The following is a 22,874-nucleotide window of genomic DNA, read 5'->3' on the forward strand; positions in this document are numbered from 1 at the left end:
CAAAATCGTCGCAATATTGCGATGGATTTGCGAGGAAAGGGACCTTTCCAGCGAATTTGTCGTAAATGCGTCGCAATTGAGCAGCGGATTTGCGACGACTGAGTTCGTCGCAAATTTGCGAGGAATGTGCTATGGTTTTTTATTTTCTAGTAAATCCCTCGCAAATCTATCGTAAATTTGCGAGAGCTGTACTCTATCGCAATGTGTCCTCGCAAAAGGCTTGTTTTCTTATAGTGACTCCTCACATTCGAGTTATAGTTAGGTAAAAGTAAGAAAACGTTTGGATGCGAACTCAATTGAAAATAGTAAAATGGAAAACAAGTTAATGCTACAAATACAATTTATCATTCCTAAATTTTGGTGTGCTTATTTGATAAAATCTGACATGTGTGTTTTGTGCTTATTTCTTTAAGTTCGTATGGTTTAGTAGGGTTTTTTTCATTGGTGTTAAGAGAAGGGTTTCATACCTCAGAACCTTTTGTGCAGCAGTGTGTTGGTTAACAACAATACATTATGGTTTAATTATGCTAAGTCGATAACATATGTTCTTACTCTTAACGATTGTGCTGACAATTTCTTGTTTTCAGAGAAACTTGGGACTTGTTCTTCTCTTATTTTGTCTTTGTAGATTTGTTGGTATAGTCCATTTCCTCTTTTATGAAAGTGAGCCCACTAGTTGACCTTACTAAGCATATGGGATTGTTCCTACTCTTCAGTGAGTTCTCTTCTGTGTCTCTTGTCTATATTTCTCCTTTTTATGTATCTTACCGAGCTAGAACCTGAGTAGGCTCATAGAGGTTGTTGGTTCAGCTAAGGCGCAAATAAAAACCATTGTTCCCCTAGAACAAATTGTGCATAGAGGTATTGTAGATTGTTTCTCGAGGACAGATAGAGAATCTGGATTACGCGGCCTCTATCGTGGTGTAGGTACATACAAACCGTAACTTTGGATTTGCTAAATCTCTTCCTTCACTAAGACTCAGAAAATATATGATATTTCTATGTCATAAGAGATGAAACGCCATGTCCCTGCAAAACATAAGAAAGACATTTCCCTGAAACTTGTATGCGGGTTTGTCGCTGGATTGCTTGGTCAGACCTTGACATACCCTCTTGCAGGTTGGAAGCAGTTCGTCTTTGTAATGTTAGTTTTATTTTGTTCATGTAAAGTTTGTCTCTGTTCTTTGTATGTTAGTTTTATTTTGTTTAAGACTTAGGTGGCACTTATGTAAGACTTATTTTGGTTAATGTAATATTAAGGTTATGTATGTTGATTATTTATGAAATATAAAAATATAAATCTAATTCAATAAATTGTGAAAATACTATGACATATAAAATAGCATTAATTTTGTGTTACAACCTAGTGCTATAATATAGCTATGGTAGAAACTCCTAACATAGCGTGTAAAATGACTTATAATACTATTTTAAAAAATTAGAAAAACGTGATAACAAAGCATTTCGCTACTGCTATGGTAAAAGACTCTACCACAGCATACATATCTGGCGCTGTCATATGTGTGGTACCTACGATAACAGTGGCCTAACATAGCGTTTGTGAAAAAACTATAAATAATGTATTATAACGTTTCTCTACTGCTATCAATGTAGATATTTGTTGTAGTGTAAGTCACAATGAAATGAGATTTTTGTCTTTTAAGTTTTAATTTGATTCAGTGGTTTTAGTTTTCCAGGTTTTTCAAGAGTTTATTGACCAGAGTGCCATGAACAATATCTTTTCTTTTCACTAATGCCACATTGAATTTACTATTTTTTTAGAGTGCAACAATTGTCTAAGAAAATGACAAAACTAACCTTGTGTACTATCTTTTTCTTGCCATTGTACACAAGGTTAGTTTTGTCACAAAACTAACCTTGGAGAGAGAAAGGATAAAAAGAGGGAGAGTGAGAGAAAGAGAAGAAGATAACAAAGGCAAGAAAAAATAGTGAATTTTTGTTTGGATTCTTAGATCTAGTAGGTTTTTATTAAGAGTTTTATTTGAGCGGAATTTTTGTTTCATTTTGTAGTTAGATTCATATTTCTTAGTCTCAACGATGTGTCTTGTTGAATTTTGTTGAATTTTGAAAGTTCCGTTTCTCCCTTGACGGCTCAGATTTGTTCTCCGACGAAGGTTCTTAGCGATATAGCTTGCCTTGACTAAGGTTTGTTTGGGGTTTTCTCCCCTTCTAGTGTTAGATTCACATTTTTGATTTTGTTCTCTAAATTCACATTTTATCCCACTAAAGTTATAGACATGTATCTCTACCGAAACCAATGGAATCATTTCTTAGTGGTAGACAAATTTACATCCTATATGGACAATTTTAGCGAAAAAATCTGGTCTACGGGTTAAAAATGGACAACATTAAAGTTTTCAGTGAACAACATTGATATTCAGACGTATTGACCATGATTAAGTTAAAAATCTCTTATGGGAATGAAGTGTTATATGTTAAAATTTTGGTGTGTCATTTGGTCTAAAAAGTTGTCCATAATGATAATTTTGTGTCTGATTATAGACAAGTTTGACAAGTTCTCCACGAGTAGTAGTTTTGGACAACTTGTAGACAAGTTTTCCAAAAATAGTAGTTGTACCCATATAATAGTTTTGTCCACTAAATATATTTAAAATCTATTTTCCTTTATCGTTTACTTTGTTCTATTTTAAAATTCATTTGTCTATCATAAATTGTGTTTCTATGATATTGAATTAATTTGAATTTATCTATAAAATTGTGGTATATTTCATTCTCATTTTTATGAAATATTGTGGCAAAATAATGAGGAAAAGGGAAGAAAAGAAAAGGAAAAAGTAATAATATAGAGAGGAAAGAGAAAAAACAGTTAATGCTCGTGTATTCAGCAACAAAAAACCAAGATTTTCTCCAAGGACAAATTCGTCAATCATTCTCACTCCAAAAGCTAGTATATGGCATTCTTTAAAATAATTTTATAATGTGGCATTTTATTAAAAAAAATTCCAAAAAGTGGCATTTTTGGATAAAATCTCTTTATTTATTCTCTTTGGAAGTGTTTGAATCATAAAATTTCATACTTTATGTTACAGAAAACCCTAGCTACACTACGGATGGAAAGATAACAAAAATGGTTTCACTAGAATTTGTAAATACTCATCAACACTATTAAAAACAAATTACACATAAAAGATGTATGTAGAAGTTCCAAAGAAAAAGTACAAAATTACTGTAGATTTGGAGCTTTTGATTATGTTGTGGAGTCTTTTGATTCCTTTAAAGAAACCAATGGAATCTATGCCTCTCATTTGCNAACACTATTTAAACCAAACTATACATAAAAGATGTATGTACAAGTCCCAAAGAAAAAATACAAAATTATTGTAGCTTTGGAGCTTTCGCTTCTGTTCTGGAGTCTTTTGATTCTTTTAAAACAACCAGTGACATTTTTGTCTCTCATTTGTCAGCAGTAAATACGTTAGCTATAGGCTCTTCCATCAACATGGAACCTCAATGAATTTGATTTCACCCACTTGCCTCTTTGTTGAAAATCTTTTCTGATATTTTTACAAACATTAATTAACAAAAGTTCTATATATTGTTCATTTAGGGAGAGTCTCTCCACTCTCCACCACTCTTCTCCTATACAGTTCTCGCCAAAATGTGTGATAATTAATTTATATATAGAGTTATTTAATAAAAATGCATGAACAGTACAAAAATTAAATAAACAGCCACATTACCTGTTTCTTTCCATGAGTGCCACAACCTTCATTTAAAAAGACATTTATAGTCTTGCATCTAAATTCCTTTTGAAAAGGATAAATTTCAACCCGAACAATTTATAATGTGTATTTTCCTATCCAAACAATAAGACAGTGTATATTTCAACCTGAACCATTAAACAAATTCAAATAAACTACGTGAACTCTTATTAATATGTCAACTGTCAAAAATAATGATGTGACATGATGTGGACGCTGACTGAACATGATTAGAACGCTGACAAGACATATTATAATTATGAAAATTACTCTTAACAAAATTAGTATGATCTTCTTAATCAAATAATATTATTTAGGAAAAAAAATTTTAAAAATATATTTTAAAACATAAAATCAATAATTTTATCAATCTATTGCATAATTAATTTCAGTGAATATTTTCTAATTACAGTTATTACATTATTGATTTTTTAAAAACAAAATAATATTATTTGGATAAAATAATTACAAAAAAAAACGTTTCTTAACACAAGAAGTCAATGATTTATCATCCTATTGATTAATTAATTTCAAAAACATTTCTCAATCAAAACACATAGTCAATGATTTTGTTAATAATTTCTGATAAGTTTCATACCATTTATCAACTAGATAAGGAATATTTTAAAAAAATCCTTGATGTAATAACTAATAAAAGTCGTAATTAAGAAATTAATTATGCAATAGGTTGAAAAAACCATTGATTGAGTTTTTAAAAATATTTTGTGAAATTTTAACGCAAATAACATTGTTTGGTTAAAAATATATATTAATTTTGTTAAGAGTAATTTTGTTAATTATAATTTTTATGTCGTGCCTCGTAAGCGTCTAAGTCATATATGCATCTTGAGCGTCCATATCATGCCTCGTCAGCATTTTTTACAGTTGACTAATGTTTAAATTAGTCAATGTGGATTTTGACACTATAAATAAGAGTTCAGATAGTTTTATTTGAATTTTGTTAATGGTTCATGTTAAAAAATACACTTTCTTATTGTATGGGTATGAAAATACACTTTCAAAATCGTTTGGGTTTAAATATACCCTTTTTCCAACAAAAATACGATATGCGGTGCAACCTATCATTTGTGGCCAACATTGTCCATGTTTCAGAGTGAGTTTAGCACATATTTGCAATTATATCCTAGTAATATCTAGTCATTTATTATAATTGATTCAAGGGTTTTGTCCACCACTATTAAACTTATCCACACTGCAGGATAAGGTGTCTGGTAGACCAAATCCAGCCGACCAGGTTTTTGTCCACCACTATAAATATATGACATCAAATTATGGACCAAAAAATTAGATGAGAAAGAGAATTATGTTCATAGTTAATGTAGTCCATCGCAAAAACTGTCACATCTCATACCAAATAAATTAATCGTTAGCTTCTTTCTCTTTCTTTTTTTATAGGGGTAAATTTGTCTTTTTGTTTATGCCATAAAGATAGAAAGTGGTAATTCTCATAAGAAAAATTTTAAAATAAAATTTCTAACAATTTTTGTTTTAAGAATTGTATTTGTGGCCAAATTCTCATTATTAATTACCAACTAAATGGATCTTAAACCCAAGAAACAAAAACCGAACAAATAAACAAAACAAAAGCCCAAAAAACAAATTATTCTTTTATGCTTAACCTACATCGCTGTTGACTGCTACCATCTCAAACCTGTTCGTCTTTCCTATACTGCACTTAACCATCACTGTTACCACTAACTCTTCTTCACTGCCCACTCCCTAGAATTAAATGGTCACTTCAATTTCATTGTTATCCTCTCTTCTCAGAACCTATAAAACCATGCAACCATCACCATCAAAACTTTGTAACATACAACCAAACAGACGAATCGACAAGTTTGAGTTCCAACCCTAAACTCATCGGCTCTGACAAGGCCATGATATTTTTGGTCACATTCCATCATGTAACTTATGAATTCACTTATTTATTCAGTTTCATCGCCTATTGTTTCAAGCTCCTATCATCTCGGATTCACTTACGTTCAGTTCTAAGTGCGCTTTACATTTCCAAAACCCACGCTGCCTTCTTCACTGGATTTAGTCCTCAAACTTATGGATGAAGTAAGCATCAAACCATCTTCTCTTTCACTAAATTCCTGACAATTCTCTTTGATCTGTATCATTTCAATGATGATTGTTTTTTGTTGTTTATGTGATTTTGTTTAATAACAGGCTACACTATCTACATAATTTTCCTATCGTTCTATTCTATGTCAGATTTTCTCTTTTAATTTCTAGAAAAATTAGCATGTTTTCTCTACACTATCATAATATATTGTAACAAAAATGTATTTTTCCCGTACTGCAGCATTCCATACAAGAATTATCAAGAGCGTAAGCGATCTGTTATATAACAAAATTTAACATGAGTTTAGCTTCCTTTTCTTTATTTTTTTTTCTAAATTTTGAGTAAATATTGAGTAAACAACATACATCTTAATTGAAATACTACAACGTCTACTACAAGATCATTTCTTGGTTAACAATGTTATCTTTAGCCTGCATCACTCTTGACTTCTACATTTTTTACTCATCCTTCTCGATTTGAAGGTACTGTAGAAGACATAGCCACTTTGGGGTTCTCATCAACATTTTGAATTCCTGATCTAAAATAAAGAGATTTCTTAGTTTTTCTGAGTATTTACCCAACCCAAAAAAAACTGATATATATATTAATACAGTTAGCACTTTTTAAAATAGTGGTTGGTATTACCGTTTCATGGCTAAATCATTGAAGAACCTAGGCCGTTGTGCATGCCTTATGCCTATTTTTACTTCTTACCTGTAAGCATGTAAGAGACCCGATCTCACGTTCATACGAGTGAAGAGAGATTAAAGAAGTTATATTTAATGTCACAGTTAACACTCTTTATGTACCTAAACTTGGTAAAAGGAAAGCACATATGAATATCATGCAACTCTGTGTCTCAGTCCATTACTTGGAGAACTGGGAACTTCATCTTGCAGAATAAAGCTTATATACTTTGTTACGTCTTAACTATTCTTTTATTACTCAAAATGGTTTTGTGGTGTACCATGCGTTCAATTTAATAATGTTAATTTACAAAAAAAAAAATTATTCCCACGAATAATAACGGTGATTTATTTTACGATGTCCCTTGATTACATTTTTGAAAAGTTTTCTAAACAGCTAGGTATAAAGAGAGCATATATATTATGTTGTTGTTATGCTATTAAATAGTTTGTTAATACAAATATGAGCTAGATCTATCGATTTGTATGATGAGGGTGTGTAATGAGTTGCAAGTGCATAAAGTAAATTGATACATAGAGTTTGTTAACGAGGTTTGGTTAACCTACATCCTTAGGACCAGGGGGTGACGGTCTTGGTGTGCAACCAGGACGTTGCGATCTGTTAGTGGGGGTGAATAGTGACACTCCGGTTTTGGAGACTTGCAGAGAGGTTTAAAAGAATTGATTTGGCCACCTATGTCACCAAAGTGCACTTATTTTTTTGGTCAAGGGTCCTGAGAGAACTACAAAGTTAAGCGTGTTTGAGCTCAGGACGGATGACCTTCCGGGAAGTGACTGTCAGAATGGTGCAAGTAAAGACAAAACACAGGAAAAGATCATATGGTGATTTGTAGGGACGGTAACAAGTCTTTAAAACCCCCGGATGTAGTAAACCGGCCGTCGAATATGGATGGGCTCACGGGCCTAGTGAAAGAACGTGAGACCCATTAAGAAAAATGGGCCCATGGACTGAAATTGTACATGGGATCACCGATAGATGGTGGTCGAGGCGGTACACATCCACCACTTTTTTCTAAAATTACAATAAAAGAAGAACTACTACTCATTGTCTTTTCAGAAAAGTATAGATCTTTAATAAAACCGTTAAAAGATCACTTTATCTTCTTGTTGGGGCAACGTCACACACAAATGTCTGCCTCTCTCAATAAATCCTAGACGCGCAAGTCTTCATGTCACTGTCTCTTGTAGTTATATTGAGTGCCAAAAACCCTAGACAACTTAAGCAACACTTCAAGTCTCTACAAGCTATTGGGCTTAACTTGAACAAAGGCCCATGCTCATGTGGTCTTCAAGTCTTCACGTTACATTATATGCTATATAACGTCTCGACCTCATATTCTGTTAAAACTGCTCAAAACTTGTTTTAGCAATATCTGCACTTTCATAGTAGAAGTTTCGTTACTCTCATTGGTATATAAACTGAAAAGAGGAAGTTAAATGTTATTGCCAACAAAATTTAAACAATAGAGGTATAACTTATGTATCACTAACACAGATTCTAACTCTTAAAAAAAAAACTGAGTTACATGTCTTCAATTAAAAACCAAAAATATTTAGAGACATACAGAAGTAGGTAGGGAAAAAAATGAAACAAATATTTTAATATAGAGATGACTCAAAACAAATTATGAGATGGCTTGAGATAAATACTGTATAGACTAATAGTAATCATTTTTTAAAAGAAGAACTGAAATTTTATTTTAGATATAAATTACATAGAAAAAATATTTTACAATAGATAAAAGTGAACAACTAATAGTATCATATATGTTTTCTTTTTGTTACAATGTTGGATATTAAAGAGATAATGGCAACTAGACCCACTTTCCACAAACTCACTTCCATCCACACTCACTTTTTGAGGATGGTGTACTTTTGGGAGTGTGTTTGCATGTTTGATATAAAATCAAAACATGTTTGCCCTTGTCTCTCATTTTGAGACATAAGAAGTTACATAGGTGGTAAGAATTTCTGGCCTTTAGATTTTTACTATGGAAGAAAGATCCAATGGCCACAAATCAATGTCTGAAAAAGTGGTGACTCATTATTATTTGGGTGTTTTAAAATAATTTTAGGGAGAGGATTTCTGTACATAAGACAAGAGTAAGGGATTAGGGTTTTAGGACCCTAATAGGAAGACATGGCTGCGCAGGTTGGTGTTTTTGTGGATTGGTTGTCAATATTCGAGTTTCTGTGGATGGACAAAGTATAGATTTTTAATGAAAAACGTGTTTTGGTTGTTTAATGCAGGTCGGAATCCCTGGTATTTGTGTTGTTATATCCGGCAACTGGGGCTGCTCTGCTGACGGAGTTTGGGAATTTAAAGTCGATAACAAACTTCTGTCAAGAGTTGGTCCACTGAGTCCTACAACTAGTTTTTGCAAACTGGAAGATGCTGTTATTGAAGAATTTGGTTTGGTCCAGAAGAAGGCAAATTTTAGTTAATGCATCCCGACGTATATGGAATTCACGACGGGAGTGAGGACTCCACCGGTGATTGTGAAAACCAACGTTGGTCTAGACCAGTATAAACTAATGTTGCGGACAAACCGAGGGTTAAATTTGTTTGCTACATGTGAAGAGTTTAAGAAAAGAGGGAATTCATAGGAAGACTTGCAGGTAGGAGACAGAGAAGCTCAAGCGGATGGGTGTATTAAGCGGACATGTAGATTATCATCTCATATGAGTAATAGCGGTGTTTTGGAGGATGTTTGTGGGGAAGCTTCAACTGCCAGGTCGAAGACATTTGTTGTTGAATCTACCCCGGTAGATGAGGAATATATGGCGGGGGTTGCTGAGATTGAGCGCAAATTAAATCTAGAGAGAGGATAAATATTTGATGGTTTGATTGAAAATGAATCTGGGCAAAAATTTACTAAAAGCCAAGATGGTGAAGAAAAAGACTTAAGAGGGGAAGAAGAAGATTGTTTCAAAGATTTAGGGGAGGAAGAAGGCGACAAAAATAGAGATTTAACAGTGACACCTAAGTCGTATGATAAAGAGTTTTGGGGAAATTTCATAGCTGATCAGTTTGGGCGAGTGAATGTTGTCGAGGTTATGTGTAGTACGAATTCTTGCTTTGATTATACAGTGATTTTGAATGGTGGTGTTCCATTTAAGGAGGAAGAAAAGGCAAAGCCAATAGGCCAACCGTGGACAGGTAATGGTGATGGGAGATGTGTCGTTGAACAGGTAAGATAGTCTGGTTGGACAGAAGACCGTGGACAGAGGAGTATACATGTTGTGGATGCAACAAAACTTGAGGATATTGATGACAAGGAGTTTGATATTCCTCCTTTGTTTGACGACAGAGAATATGAGAGAGACGAGATACCTGATCTTGACATTGATGATGATGGTAAAGAGATTTACAAAGGAAAAATCTTCGCTAACAAGGAGGATTGCCATATTGATATAGCGATCTATGCTATCAAGAATATGTTCCTTTTGAAACGACCCGACCCATTTTTTTTAATAATAATAATATAATTAAATATCCCATAATATTTAATTACAACCCAAACAATAAACCAATAACAAATCAACATGCACAACAGAAGACAAACCAAACCAACTCCAAATTAATTTAAATACAATACCAATCATAACCAATATAAACGAGCAACCTAACATGTTTCTAAACCAGGTTCCAACAACACAAACACTAAAAACCGACATCACAAAACCGAGACCCTACATCATCCCCCTCCTCATCGCCATGATTCCATGCTACACATTACCTGCACCACAAACACAATGAGATGCGTGAGTATTACCAGAAATACCCAGTGAGGCGATCCTCCCATCTACAAGCTATACACACAAGAAAATCAAGAGTACAACCACAAATAAAACATAACAAACTAGTCATTGAACATGTCACCCAATATCACATTCACCACACCTACATATCATCACACAAAACAAGTCATACAACTCAATCGCTCAGATAAGCTTATGGTCACGCACTCAACTTATCAAACTGATTATAACAAAGAATACAACCAGTTGAGACTCTCCTAACGTCTGAAACAGCCCAGCAACGCCCTACAACAAGCCACACAACCAAAAACTACTCAAAACTGGACAGAAACATCAGAAAAGAACAGTCTCAAAGAAGAAACCCTAAAATAAAAACCAAACATTAACTATCAAATCCCTCCAGTGAAAAGCTATCTCTAGATGTCAAAAAGCTTCCCACAAAATTTCCGCATTATCAGATCTTTGATGAAACCGCAATCGATTTCGAAACACCCGCTGGTCTCAATCCGCGACGGAGAAGAAATGCTCCACGAAACTGCCGATATCTCCTAGAATATTAACTCAAATTCACTTCTGTAAAAAGGAGAGTGTACAAAATTCTCTTAGTTACAACCTTACCAAAAATCAATACCTTTAGAAACGATTTGAGCAGTCGTATCCTCCTTCTCCCAAACACTGATGATTCTGTTCCTTTTGCTTTGAACACCAAAAAACTATTTTACTCTCCCTTCTCCTCTTCTCACACGTGAATGATCACTTCTTCTCTTTGTTTTCTTTCAGTCATTCACGAATCACGACAATAACAGGAAGGAGGCGTCCTCTTATTAACAAAAAGAGTTTTTGGTTTAATTATAATAAACCATGATTTAATTAGATTAAACTAAGATTTAATTAGATTAAACCAAGATTTATTTAAACCAAAATTAATTAAACCATCCTTTGATTTAATTAATAAATCGACCATCTTAGTAAACCAACCGCAAATTAAACCGACTTCACTCCAATTCTCGATATAAACTTCCATATTTCATATTTTTTTGGGCACGGGCGTTACACCTTTTCACCCAAACTACAACGAAGAAAGAATCGTTTGTACTTAGGTGTTCTGGTGAGAGGTGTGATTGGAGAATACTAGCCTGTGAAATGAAAGACACTGGATACTATGAGATAAGGAAGCTAATTTGGAGCACAAATGTCCAATTGAGACAAGGAGAAATTATTTGAAAAAGCTACATCTAAGGTGATAGCAGCTGTTTACAAGGTGAAGTATAGTGATCCAATAAAAGGTCCAGCTCCATTGGATCTCCAGCAGATGGTTCTTGAGGACCTGAGGGTCGCTGCATCTTACAACAAATGTTGAAGAGCAAAAGGAAAAGTTATGGAGGGTATTTTTGGTTCAGACGATGAATCTTTTGAAAATCTTGCTGCCTATTTGTATGAATTAGAACAAAGAAATCCAAGGACGGTGACCGATATTAAAACGGGAGTGGTAGAAGATGGGAGAGAGAGATTATTGTATATGTTTCTGGCTTTTGGGAACCTACATCGTGTTATTGTTGTTGATGGGACACATCTAAATGGGAAGTACAATGGTGTGCTACTGACAGCTAGTGGAGAAGATGCTAATTTCCAGGTTTTTCCACTAGTTTTTGCAGTCGTAGACAGTGAGAACGACGATGCTTGGACATGGTTTTTTGAAAAGCTAGAGCGGTCAATTACAGATAGTAAAAGTGTTACAATAATTTCTGATAGGGACAGATCTATCTACACAGCTAAGAAGAGAGTCTTTCCGTTGGTACATCATGGAGCATGCATTGTCCACCTAGCCAGGAATGTTGATGCTCAGTTCCATAATAAAGGGCTGACGAAAATGGTCATTAATGCAGCATTTGCGTATAAGGTTACTGCTTACCAAGAGATATATAGACATATTAAAGCAAAGAACCCCAAATGTTCAGCATATTTGGAAAAGATTGGAGCGGCACATTGGAGTAGGGCATATTTACAGGGGGAATGTTATAATCTAATGACTTCAAACATTGCCGAGTCTTTGAACAGAGCTTTAGGAAAGGCTCGAGGGTCACCCATTGTTGAGCTTTTGAAGTTCAATCGTGTTATGCTAACAAGATGGTTTAGTGCAAGGAGGAAGAAGTCAGAGAAGCACGACACCAGAGGTTGATAAACAGATGCAGAAGAATTCGGGAACTGTTAGTGGAAGTATAATTGGTACAATCTCTAGTTGGAGTTATGAAGTTGTCGGGTTGCTTCATGGGAAGCATCATGTGTTGCTTGATATGAAACAGTGTACTTGTAAGCAATATGATCGAGTCAAAATTCCTTGCGGCCACGCCTTGTTAGCAGCAAGCACACAAGGCATACCGTATGGAAGCCTTGTTGGTGATTACTACAAGACGGAGCAGTGGAGAAGAACATATGAAGGGGTAATAAATCCTAAGATGTTTGATGTAGACATACCTGCTGAGATTAAGAAACGAGGGATGTACCCACCAAAGGCACGTAGACCTTCTGGGAGGCCGGAAGAGTTGAGAATTCCATCCATTGGGGAACATCCCGTAAGTTCGTTTTTCCTCCAGTATATATTCGGATTTTGTTTAGGTAGTTATGTTGGGTCGTAAGCTCTGGATTTTTGTGGATTATTTGCAGAAAAATGGAGGAGGGAAAACGAAGGTTAATAGGTGTGGAAGATACAAAGAGACTGGACACAACAGGAGCAGTTGTTCCAACCCCTTGCCGTGATTGATGACAATATCTTTTGGAGCCAAAATCATTGTTTTCTCTGTTATTGGGTTGATATGTTTGGTTGGTAGGTATCTGTTTGTGAACGTTGGTTAAGTCCACTATATTATTTGTGGGGTGGATATAGGTTTGGCCTATGTAAAGTTTTTTGGGGAGTACATGAGACCATTTTTTGGGTGTATGTAGTAGACAAGCTGTGTGGATACTTAGTAGACCAAACAAATTTGGTTAAATAGGAGTAGAGGGCTAATATCGATGATGATTTGGGTAGGATATCTAACTTTGTTTGGTATGTTAGTTTTTGGAAAACAAGTGCAACACCAAGTAAAGAAGTAACAGTTATTAATCTTTTGTGTTTTGTGTTATTTACAAAATTGCCTAGAAAGATTGTTATCCACATGTCTATATCCAAAAAATACAGTTACGGCCTGCAAAACGAACACTTCTTGTTTTTAACGAACTGGGTTATGGTAGTATTTGATTGTTAGTACGACTCATATCCACATGGATTTATCCAACTGTAAAAACATGGTTTACGAACACCACATGTTTCTAACCAGTTGGTTTTTAAAGGATTAGATGTCTATAATAACTCCTATCCACATGGATGTATCCAAAACAATTTTTGTTTTAAAGGATTCAAAGCCTAAAATTTGAAATTTGTTTATTTGAGCTGGGTAATGCCTATTTAGGCCATATCCAGAATTTCCAGAAGTACTTATCCAATGCTCTTTTGTATAACCGAATGTAATGTTGGTTTACACGGGTTTTAACGAGTGGGGTTATCCACATGGATACATAGCATATATGTGAATGGTAATATCTATGTGTGGCTTGAAGTTGTGGTCTATAAAGACTTTACGAATGCGTGTTGGGAAAAAAACTGAAAAAAAAAAAAAAAAAAGAATGCCACCGACATACAAAATAGTTTGTGACTGCTCCCTAGTTAAGTGCTCTCAAGGTCGCATAATTCGACCGACAAGACACTTCCCTCGCCCGTACAGTGCTCTGACCCGAGTAAGCGATAGAGAACCAGCTGTTGTGCCAATCCGCGAGCCAATTATGACACTAAATCTAAAGGTCTGAATATTTCATTTGTATATTTTGTTTTGTGTTTCGTTGGTGTAGTAGATGTTAGAGATTTATAGACCTCCATTGTTATCATATTACCAGATTCCTACACCTAAAGATCTGCACATCCCAGCACCCATTTTGGCAAAAATTGTAAGCTATGTTGCACAGGATGGTGCCAAAGCTTTGAAGAACTGGCTACTCGCAGGCCGTGAAGGGAGAGTAGTAGTACACTCTTTGGAAACGCTATCTAAGGTGAGGTTGGATTGGGATTCCGATTTTGTGAGATGGTTTAGGCCTTCGTGTGTGTACTATGATTTCTTTAGTTGGTGTTTATTCGCAAAGAACCCTTACGCCATGTATGTTAAAGGCTTATTTCTCGCTTTTATATGCTTTGATTTGAAAGAGGCAATTGCATTGGTGAGTACCATTAAACATGTGTACCCAGTAGCTGAGTTGTTGTGGATAATGTTGAAGAGCTGCGCAGGGAATTTAGATATGGATGTGTACTGGAAGTACAAGAAGGAGATGCGTTTTGGTGAGATTGATAAGATGGCTGACTCCCTCATGTACCACATCTACACAATGGGCCTAAGAGGTGGGGCACTTTTTCTGATACTTGGCACTTTGAAGATGTGCCAATGTGTTGTTTCAAACACGAGATGCTGCAGGAATTCAATGGAGAGAGATGTATCGAGTGTATCTTCTTCTACCTATCTAGAGATATTATGCTTTTGTCTTAGTATTTGTGTGGTAATGTACTGTTTAAAGATGTTAGTTGTTTGGGAATTCAAGAACCTAAGATTGAGAAGATGTTATGTGTTTGGTATCTTCATCTAAAGTTTGTTTTGATTTCAATAAGTATCCACATGTTGCCTTCCATAAGTTTATGTCTGAATTAAAGTCCTCCTATAATCAAAACGTAGTAGTTAACAATGAAATGTATCCACAAGTTGCCTTCCATATGGTTATGTATGAATAAAACTCCTTAAAATTTTAGGGAGTGGTCGAGAATGCCACGTATCTACATGTTGCCTTCCATATGGTTATGTTATCGATGAATGTTGCAGGCGAGACAATGGTTAAGGTTGGATTTGTCGCCGGTGTGAATTGTCCCATCCTTAGATAATACCCATTAGTAAGTAGGACATCCTTAGCTGTTAGCACTATTATGTTGGTAGAGTAGGCAGTACAACCTGTATGGCACATTATTGTCCAGTAGATATCTATGTAGACAACGCTTTAGGCGGCTATAATTGAAGGCTGTGTTTGGGCGGGATAATTGGACACCAATAATAAAAGTCATCCACGTATAGTAGTCCACATGGTCATATGTCTGTGAACATGGTGAATTACAGACGATAACCCTAGTAAGCATGATGTCCGTATAAAAGGAACAAAAAGGAAAATGTTATAAAAAGGTTGTAACATATGTAGAAAAAGAGTAAAAATGGATGCATAATTACTTACCACCAAACCTATACATGTTGGTATTAGACAACGTTTCGTTGCTATCCAGCAACCTTTATCCACATGGATGCGTAAATCTAGACAAAGCAGTAAACCCGTATAATTGGACACCAATAATAAAAGTCATCCATGTATAGTAGTCCACATGGTCATATGTCTGTGATCATGTTGAATTACAGACAATAACCCTAGTAAGCATGATGTCCATATAAAATGAACAAAAAGAAGAATGTTATTAAAAGGATGTAACATATGTAGAATAAGAGTAAAAATGGATGCATAATTACTTACCACCAAACCTATACGCTTTGGTATTAGACAACGTTTTGTCGCTATCCAACAACCTCTATCCACGTGGATGCGTAAATCTAGACAAAGCAGTAAAACCAAAACACTAAACCCAGAAGTCCTAAACCGTAAACCCTAAACACTAAACCCTAAACTATAAACCCTAAACAGTAAACGCTAAACCCGAAACCCTAAACCCTAAACCCTATACGCTAAACCATTAACCCTCACCCCTTAACCCTAAACCGTAAACCCTAAACCCTAAAACCATACCATAAACCCTAAACCAAAAACCCTAAACCCTAAATCCTAAATCCTAAACCCTAAATCCTAAACACTTAACCCTAAACACTTAACCCTAAATGCTGAACCATAAACACTAAACGGGGTCCTAAACCATACACCTTCAACCCTAAACCCTAAACCCTAAATACTAAACACTAAAGTTATAATTTACGGTTTACGGTTTAGAGTTTAGGATTTAGGGTTTACGTTTTAGGGTTGAAGGTTTATGATTTAGGGTTTATGGTTTATGGTTTAGGGTTTAGGATTTAAGACTTACGGTTTAGGGTTTATGATTTAGTGTTTAGGGTTTATGTTATGGTTTTAGGGTTTATAGTTTAGGGTTTAGGGTTAATGGTTTAGCGTAAAGGGTTTAGGGTTTAGGGTTTAGGGTTTAAGGTTAAGCGTTTAGTGTTTAGGGTTAGGTTTAGGGTTTAGGGGTCCAGGGTCTAGTATTTCGGGTTTACTGCTTTGTGTGGATATACGCATCCATGTTGATAGAGGTTGCTGGATAGCGATGGAACGTTGTCTAATAACAAAGTGCTTAGGCTAAACAGGTATTTGTTTGTATTCAATTTTGTAAAACTCAACGCTGAGACTAATCCCGTATTTGTTGTAATTAAAATTGTAAGAGATGGAAATCTATGGGTTAAACAGTTAAAAACTAAAATCTGAAACCCCAATTTTATTAAGTATCATAAACCATATATTGATTGGTTTTAAAAAGTTATTAATAAACCTTATTTAAAAACATTAAATTCCAGGCGGTTAACAGATATAATTCATAAAAATCATATACCCGAATTAAAGCTGAACACAAAACCCTATCCACATGGATATACATAAATCCTATAAGCTTCTTAATCCGGGAGCTGAAGGATACACATAAAAACTTTTCCTAAAGTTTTAAGCTGTTGAATAATTTATTCAACAGTTGAAGTTATGCAATAGTCAGTTGAAAATAATAAAAGAGGTGAGGTGGAGACAACAGAGTTGAATACATTTAACGGAGTTGAATCGCAAAAGTGATGGGGTATGATTGCCACGTGGCAGGTTTTTATTGGTTAATTATTTTAATTGTAGGATAATATTTTGATAAAGAAACGTGTTGTGTTTCTACTGGATGGTGAGATTGCAGATATTTTTTCTCCAACCCAATTATTTGAGACCAATTATCTTATAGAATCCGAAAATTTTATTTTAATATTTTTATACCAAAATCCATCATTTTTTATTTTCTATAAATAGATACTTGTTTCATTTAATTTGGACACACACAAAAAAACTCATCTTTTCTACTAAATTTTGGCTATCAAACTTCATAAACTCTTGTTTATTGTTTTACCCGTCTTTTTGTTTTTAAATGGATCCTAATAACAATTTATATATTTTAATAAATAAAAAAATCTCAATTTATTATATAAATTTAGTTTTTACTTAATTTAATTTCATTTGATATTAAATATGATTAATAATATGTGATCACAAAAAATAAACATAAATAAGGTGAAAAATATGAAATAAAATTTGGTGTGGTAAGATATTGTAATTTTATTAAACAAACTATTGTAGAGGGTAAAAATGATGTACGTGTTGAATTATGACGTGGAAGAGAGAGAAAATGATGTGGAGTGTTAAAAAAGAAAAAGTGGATGTTGTAATACCAAAATCATTGTACATAGTCTTCCTTGATTTGATATAACAGGTCCAGAGTAATCCGAACAGAGTGTAGAATACAAACATATATGTTTTACAAATAAACAGATAAAGATTATACATCTAGGCGTAGATGGTGCAACAAAGTGGTTGATTATGTCGAACGCATATTGTGCCCTGAATTGATCCACTGGGGTCGGTGATCAGTCCCATCATTTCTGGGCCAGATCCTGTGGCGTGAATTTCCAGGAACTTCATCACAACAAGGCCACAGTCATCGGATCTCTCTTTGATGTAAACATCTTTAACCCTGGACCAAGTGAAAGGGGTGAATCCATGACTCTGAGTAGCGGGTGGGTCACAGAGTCGATGAATGAGGTGCGGAAGCATTTCTACGAATGGAGCTATGTGTTTAGCAACATTTTCGTCGCTGTTTCAAAGGTGTATTAGGGTCAAGGATCTCTATACTCCAATTAGGAAGGTTGATGACCAATCCGACCAAGTGAGAGTCACCCCAAATCATTGGAATGTAGAGCATGTTCCAAAGGTCAAACCACTCAGATGGAGCCCCACTAATGGATCACCTAAGCTGGGAGTCCCACTTTACGCTAGACTTATTTTTAGCTTGGCTGAAAGATTTATAATTGCCTTGTAAGTAGTTGTCAAGCCATGGGGAAAGGATGATTGAGCGCTCTATGGAAAAGACTTCTGAATGGGTTTTTTGCAACAACTAGACTAAAACTTCCATGTGCGGGTTTTTTGCAACAACTAGACTAAAACTTCCATGTGCTGCAGAGAAGGATGAAGGACGTATAAAGTCAGTGATGTGACCAAGTTTAACGAACTGAGGAAGTTGATAACTGAGGAACATACCAAAGTGCTAACCCAGTTGCTAGGCTTCACAAGTTGTAGTAGGAAATTATTGTCAAGTGGGTAACCACATTTGATTAAGTGCTTCCTGCAGGCAAATTTGGTTAGCAGATCTGTTTTGTGTGTAATCTGGTTAGAGGTATATGGTAGGGTAGAATGTTACGTGTTAGGGGCCGACTTGAGTGTTTTTTTGAATAGGGCGACAAAATCTTTCTCAACACTTGGTAATAGGCCAGGCTGAGTTGACGGTGACGTTTGTGGCATCGATATTATCACAGCAAAAAATTTCGCTACTCCAATACACAGAACACGACTTTCCATTGGTTTGGCCGGGGAAGAATCACTTAGATCAACATAGGCTGGGGGTGTACGAGCAGTATCCTATAAGATTAGAAGTAATTAGTTGGAGATAAAAGTTTACTCAATAAGTAGTAAGGAGTGGAGACCTGGGTATCATCTCTATCTGATTCATTGCGCTGAATGGGGGAATCACACCCAGATTCCTATAAGGTGAGTAAGGAAAAAATGTTATGATTACATATGAAAAGGAAATTAGATGGTTAAGAGATGGTTAATTACATTAAGGGGAGAAATGGGAGGATTTGGTGAGGTGCGCACAGCATTGGTCTCTTGCAGGAGAAGAAACCAAAAAAGAGTCAGAAAAGTAGCATTTGTAATGAATAGTACACATGTCGTTCTAATGAGTGTGTGGATAGTATAGCTTGTGGTTTTATAGTGTGTGGATGATAGCGTGTGGATAGTATAATATGTGGATAGGATAATATGTTGATAGTATAACATGTGGATATGATAACATGTGGATAAGATAACATGTGGATTGTTTTGGTTGTGGATATACTATGGTGTGGATAGAATGTAATATATTACCTGAGAAATATCCAGTTGCAAAAGGCTATGGTCGAGACGTTCATCGGTGTCCTAATGGAATTGCAGATATAATTATGTTTAAAATGTATTAGAAAGAAAGTAATTTTGATTAACTAAGAGAAAATTGTATATAAGTCATAATGGACGCCATCCATATGTGTAGTGAGAATTAAAGGATAATATTCACTTCATTGTGGGTAGGAGAGGTAACAATTGAGTGGTGCATAAATTCCTGTAACAACGTGGTGTATGGCAGGTGTGTGTTGCAGTCTGTTGATCTGTAGAATGACCATCTGTTTGGACAGCTATGTGTGATGCCTAATAGAAGATAAAAATTAGGTATCCACGTGGATATGAACATGTAGGAAAATTATGAACACTAGCAATAGCACGGAAACACTTTCAATTTTAACACTTGAAAATGCAGAAACAAAAGGAAGTAATATACTGGTGCATCGGCTGTAGGAGAAGGCTTGGTCACATTGTCATATAACGGGGATAGCTGCAAAAAATATCAACAAGTGTATCATAGAACTCCAAAGAAAGGAAAGTGTAATCGAAAACGTAAAAGTGTGTCAAACCTTGGACTCGGTATCATAAATTGGTTTAAGACATGTGTCCGACTCCACTATAAATGACTCATCCTAAAAAATGCAACGTTTTAGTAAGAAGATTAGTATAGGCATATGGAGCTCCAAATGTTTTAACTTACAGTCTTGCCAAACGGGTGGACATATTGATTCCAGTTGTGACCATTCAAAAGTATATCATCAGGAGAGGCAACTGCTTTGGTTGGAGATATGTAAGGAGTTGATGGTGGTGTCCGGACGGATGTACACTGATCATCTTCAATGGTTTGGGTGTCCATTGTAAGCTTCTCGATAGGAGCAGACATCAATGATGGTTTCTTACGTAACTAGAGGGATTTGCGAGAGGGATGTTTGTTAAACCTTTCCATACGGAGTGCTTTAATCGTTTCTTGAAGCTTATTGGTCTCAGCTTCTAACTGCTTAAACTTGGATTCTGTCTCTTTCGTAATTGCTCTAAACTCTGCCTCGACAACAACCTTGAAATCAGAGAAAGAGCTATCATCAGAGTTGGTGAATCTTTGACGAAGACAAGTAGAACACGAGCGAATTGGTTTGGATAGAGCTTGTTTGACGCCAAGTTTGGCAGACACTTCCCGTCGCCTAGGGACAATGTGCTTCTTGTGAATAACATTGTCCTTCTTCTCTGGAACAGATATGAGTGGCAAAGAAGCATCACCACCAGGCCACAATTTTTTTTTGAAGATACGACCATTCTCAATCTGCGAAACCAAATAAGAAATCCTTTTATCCTTAACTTCATCATCCCACTCCCCCCAGCCTTCTTTCTGTGGACCAACTTGGAAATAAGGAGTAACAGATAGCTGGAAGAATGATGATAAATTAGAGTTGTGTATACCGATGGTTTTATAGTTAACATTAGTATCCACGTGGATATAGTACCTAAATAAGAACAAAAAACTTACATCGGATAACCGTTCAACACAGTGGACGTCGGTAAAAGGGATATTATTCTTTGGTAGGCCAAGTGAATACCATTCCAAGAAGGTGCGAGTATCAGCAGACCCTGGATACTTGTCAAGTAACCCAGAGATGTTCCTAAATGCAAGCAGTTGAAGCGCTAGAGGGAAACTATGCAAACGAAAGGACTTCTATTGTAACTGATTTTTGAAAGTATCTAAGGCGTTAGCTACCTTGTCCTGAAGCCGAGGTCTCTTAGCCACTGGTTTGGATGGCGGATTGATGTCAGGTCTCATGGTTGATATAGCCTTCAGGAAGGATTCTCTGCCCAAGGAAAAGCTAGGAACAAATCAATGTCTTCTAGCATCTCAACATACTTGAATGTTGGTCTATGTGTTTGGCTTGAGGCTAATAGTACACCATCAACAATGAGAAGAAACGCTAGACGGAGCTTTCTATCTGGATCATTTATAGTAGGATCTTCGAAAATTTTGTGGACATCAGGCCTTCCGATTATCGCCAATCAGCTGATCCCAAAAACAGACGTCGTCATAGGCAGGAGCAAGGTCATACTCGGGGTCGTAATCTTCAGGGTATTCGCCACATGGCAACCAGTAACTCCACCAAACTTGACCAAAGAAAACCTCATGGGGTATCCACCAAACACAGTCCACAGCACATATTTTTGTTTGGACAGAAGCTGTCTACAGAGGAGAGCATGGACGAATTTGCAAGATATAGGACACTCGATAATTTTTAGAGCAAAAAGCGAACCCAAACTTGAATTCAAAATCTTCTCCATTTGTTCAGTGTCTCTAAGTACCTTTCATATGGCTGTGAGGATGCCATGTCTGGAGTAGACATTAAGCCTTGCGTCTGGGTAATGGCCGGTTGTGAACAATCTACTAGGAAGATCAGCACATTCAGATGATGGTTCATCAGTGGCAGCAATGGAAGGAGTATTGCTCGATGACGGTTGGTCGGAGTTTGGTCTAAAGAAACGAGTTATGCGGCGATTAGTCATTCTCTTATATAACCAGACGACGATTCAGAATTGGGTTACTCTGGTGACGAGGAGTGAGAATTGGGTTTTATCTGGTGAAATTGAGGATTCAGTGGTGACGGCGTATTATAATTTGGAACTGAGAAGAAGATGATGGATCGTGCAATCGGGGGCACTCACGTGACGGGTAACTTCGAACTTCAATACGATAAGCAGATTGGGGGTGGTTGCTCTAGGCTTCTACAAGTGATTCCGAAAACGGAAGGAATTCGAAGTTATCATTGTGGGTGAATTAGGGTTTGAGAGAAGGGGATTGACGACAACGAAGTAAATTGTGTTTTTTATTTTTAACTTCCAATATTAAACATAGTAAAACTTTTGGGTTGAAAAAAAAAGGTTAAAAGTGAGTGTAGAAGAATGAGGGGGCAATATGTAATTTCATAGAGAAAAAGTATAGTAGTAGTGGAAATTAGGTGTATTTGTTATTAGATGTTTGGAAAGTAGGTGTGAATGCTATTTTCTCGATATTAAATTACATGGGGAAATTTCAAAAATACTCCTTTTGCAATATCATTTTTCAAAAATACTTTCTCTTTCAAACTTTACCAAAAAAACCACTACAAAATTGTAAATTTTCAAAATTTGTGTGCAAGCTTATAAATATATACACAAATTACCTTTATATGTGTGTAAACTTTTTATATATATTTTATAAATACAATACAAATATCTTTTAAAAACCTTTTAAAAACTGTTTAAAAATCTTTTAAAAACCTTGTA

The 22,874-nt window shown here is 35.6% G+C and overlaps 2 protein-coding genes and 1 long non-coding RNA gene across 6 annotated transcripts; 1 reads left to right on the forward strand and 2 right to left on the reverse strand.

The window, feature by feature from the left end:
• LOC104723989 lies at positions 13,914-14,997 on the forward strand. 4 transcript variants are annotated; one of them, XM_010442424.2, is made up of 3 exons: positions 13,918-14,138; positions 14,232-14,384; positions 14,607-14,997. In XM_010442424.2, the coding sequence occupies exons 1-3, from the start codon at positions 13,923-13,925 to the stop codon at positions 14,967-14,969; spliced, it is 732 nt and encodes a 243-aa protein (XP_010440726.1). In that variant the 5' UTR covers positions 13,918-13,922; the 3' UTR covers positions 14,970-14,997. The 4 variants fall into 4 exon arrangements, with proteins under 4 accessions (XP_010440724.1, XP_010440726.1, XP_019087901.1 ...); XM_019232356.1 differs by having other exon boundaries at positions 13,924-14,138; positions 14,536-14,997; XM_019232357.1 differs by having other exon boundaries at positions 13,925-14,138; positions 14,617-14,997.
• On the reverse strand, positions 17,809-19,511 carry LOC104723990. Its single transcript, XR_757477.2, has 5 exons — positions 19,275-19,511; positions 19,142-19,198; positions 18,859-19,076; positions 18,699-18,783; positions 17,809-18,614 (listed from the first exon to the last, which is right to left on the reverse strand). It is a non-coding gene; the product is annotated as an uncharacterized LOC104723990 (long non-coding RNA).
• On the reverse strand, positions 20,150-22,115 carry LOC109127315. The gene is made up of 6 exons (XM_019231910.1): positions 21,954-22,115; positions 21,633-21,795; positions 21,469-21,550; positions 21,097-21,262; positions 20,296-20,994; positions 20,150-20,227 (listed from the first exon to the last, which is right to left on the reverse strand). Exons 1-5 carry the CDS (start codon positions 22,113-22,115, stop codon positions 20,500-20,502), a joined length of 1,068 nt encoding a protein of 355 aa, XP_019087455.1. The 3' UTR covers positions 20,150-20,227; positions 20,296-20,499.

This window comes from Camelina sativa, chromosome 11 (assembly GCF_000633955.1).
Source record: "Camelina sativa cultivar DH55 chromosome 11, Cs, whole genome shotgun sequence".
Classification (NCBI taxonomy): Eukaryota; Viridiplantae; Streptophyta; class Magnoliopsida; order Brassicales; family Brassicaceae; genus Camelina; species Camelina sativa.

What these genes read in the sequence shown, in the direction of transcription:
- LOC109127315 (XM_019231910.1), bottom strand. Translation starts at nt 22,115, where the DNA reads ATGACTAATCGCCGCATAACTCGTTTCTTTAGACCAAACTCCGACCAA. An exon ending in ACCCAGACGCAAGGCTTAAT is followed by an intron (nt 21,796 to 21,953) that starts GTCTACTCCAGA and finishes TCTCCTCTGTAG; the next exon opens with ACAGCTTCTGTCCAAACAAA. An exon ending in GTGTTGAACGGTTATCCGAT is followed by an intron (nt 20,995 to 21,096) that starts GTAAGTTTTTTG and finishes TCATTCTTCCAG; the next exon opens with CTATCTGTTACTCCTTATTT.
- LOC104723989 (XM_010442422.2), top strand. Translation starts at nt 13,923, where the DNA reads ATGCGTGTTGGGAAAAAAACTGAAAAAAAAAAAAAAAAAAGAATGCCA. An exon ending in TTATGACACTAAATCTAAAG is followed by an intron (nt 14,139 to 14,231) that starts GTCTGAATATTT and finishes TCATATTACCAG; the next exon opens with ATTCCTACACCTAAAGATCT.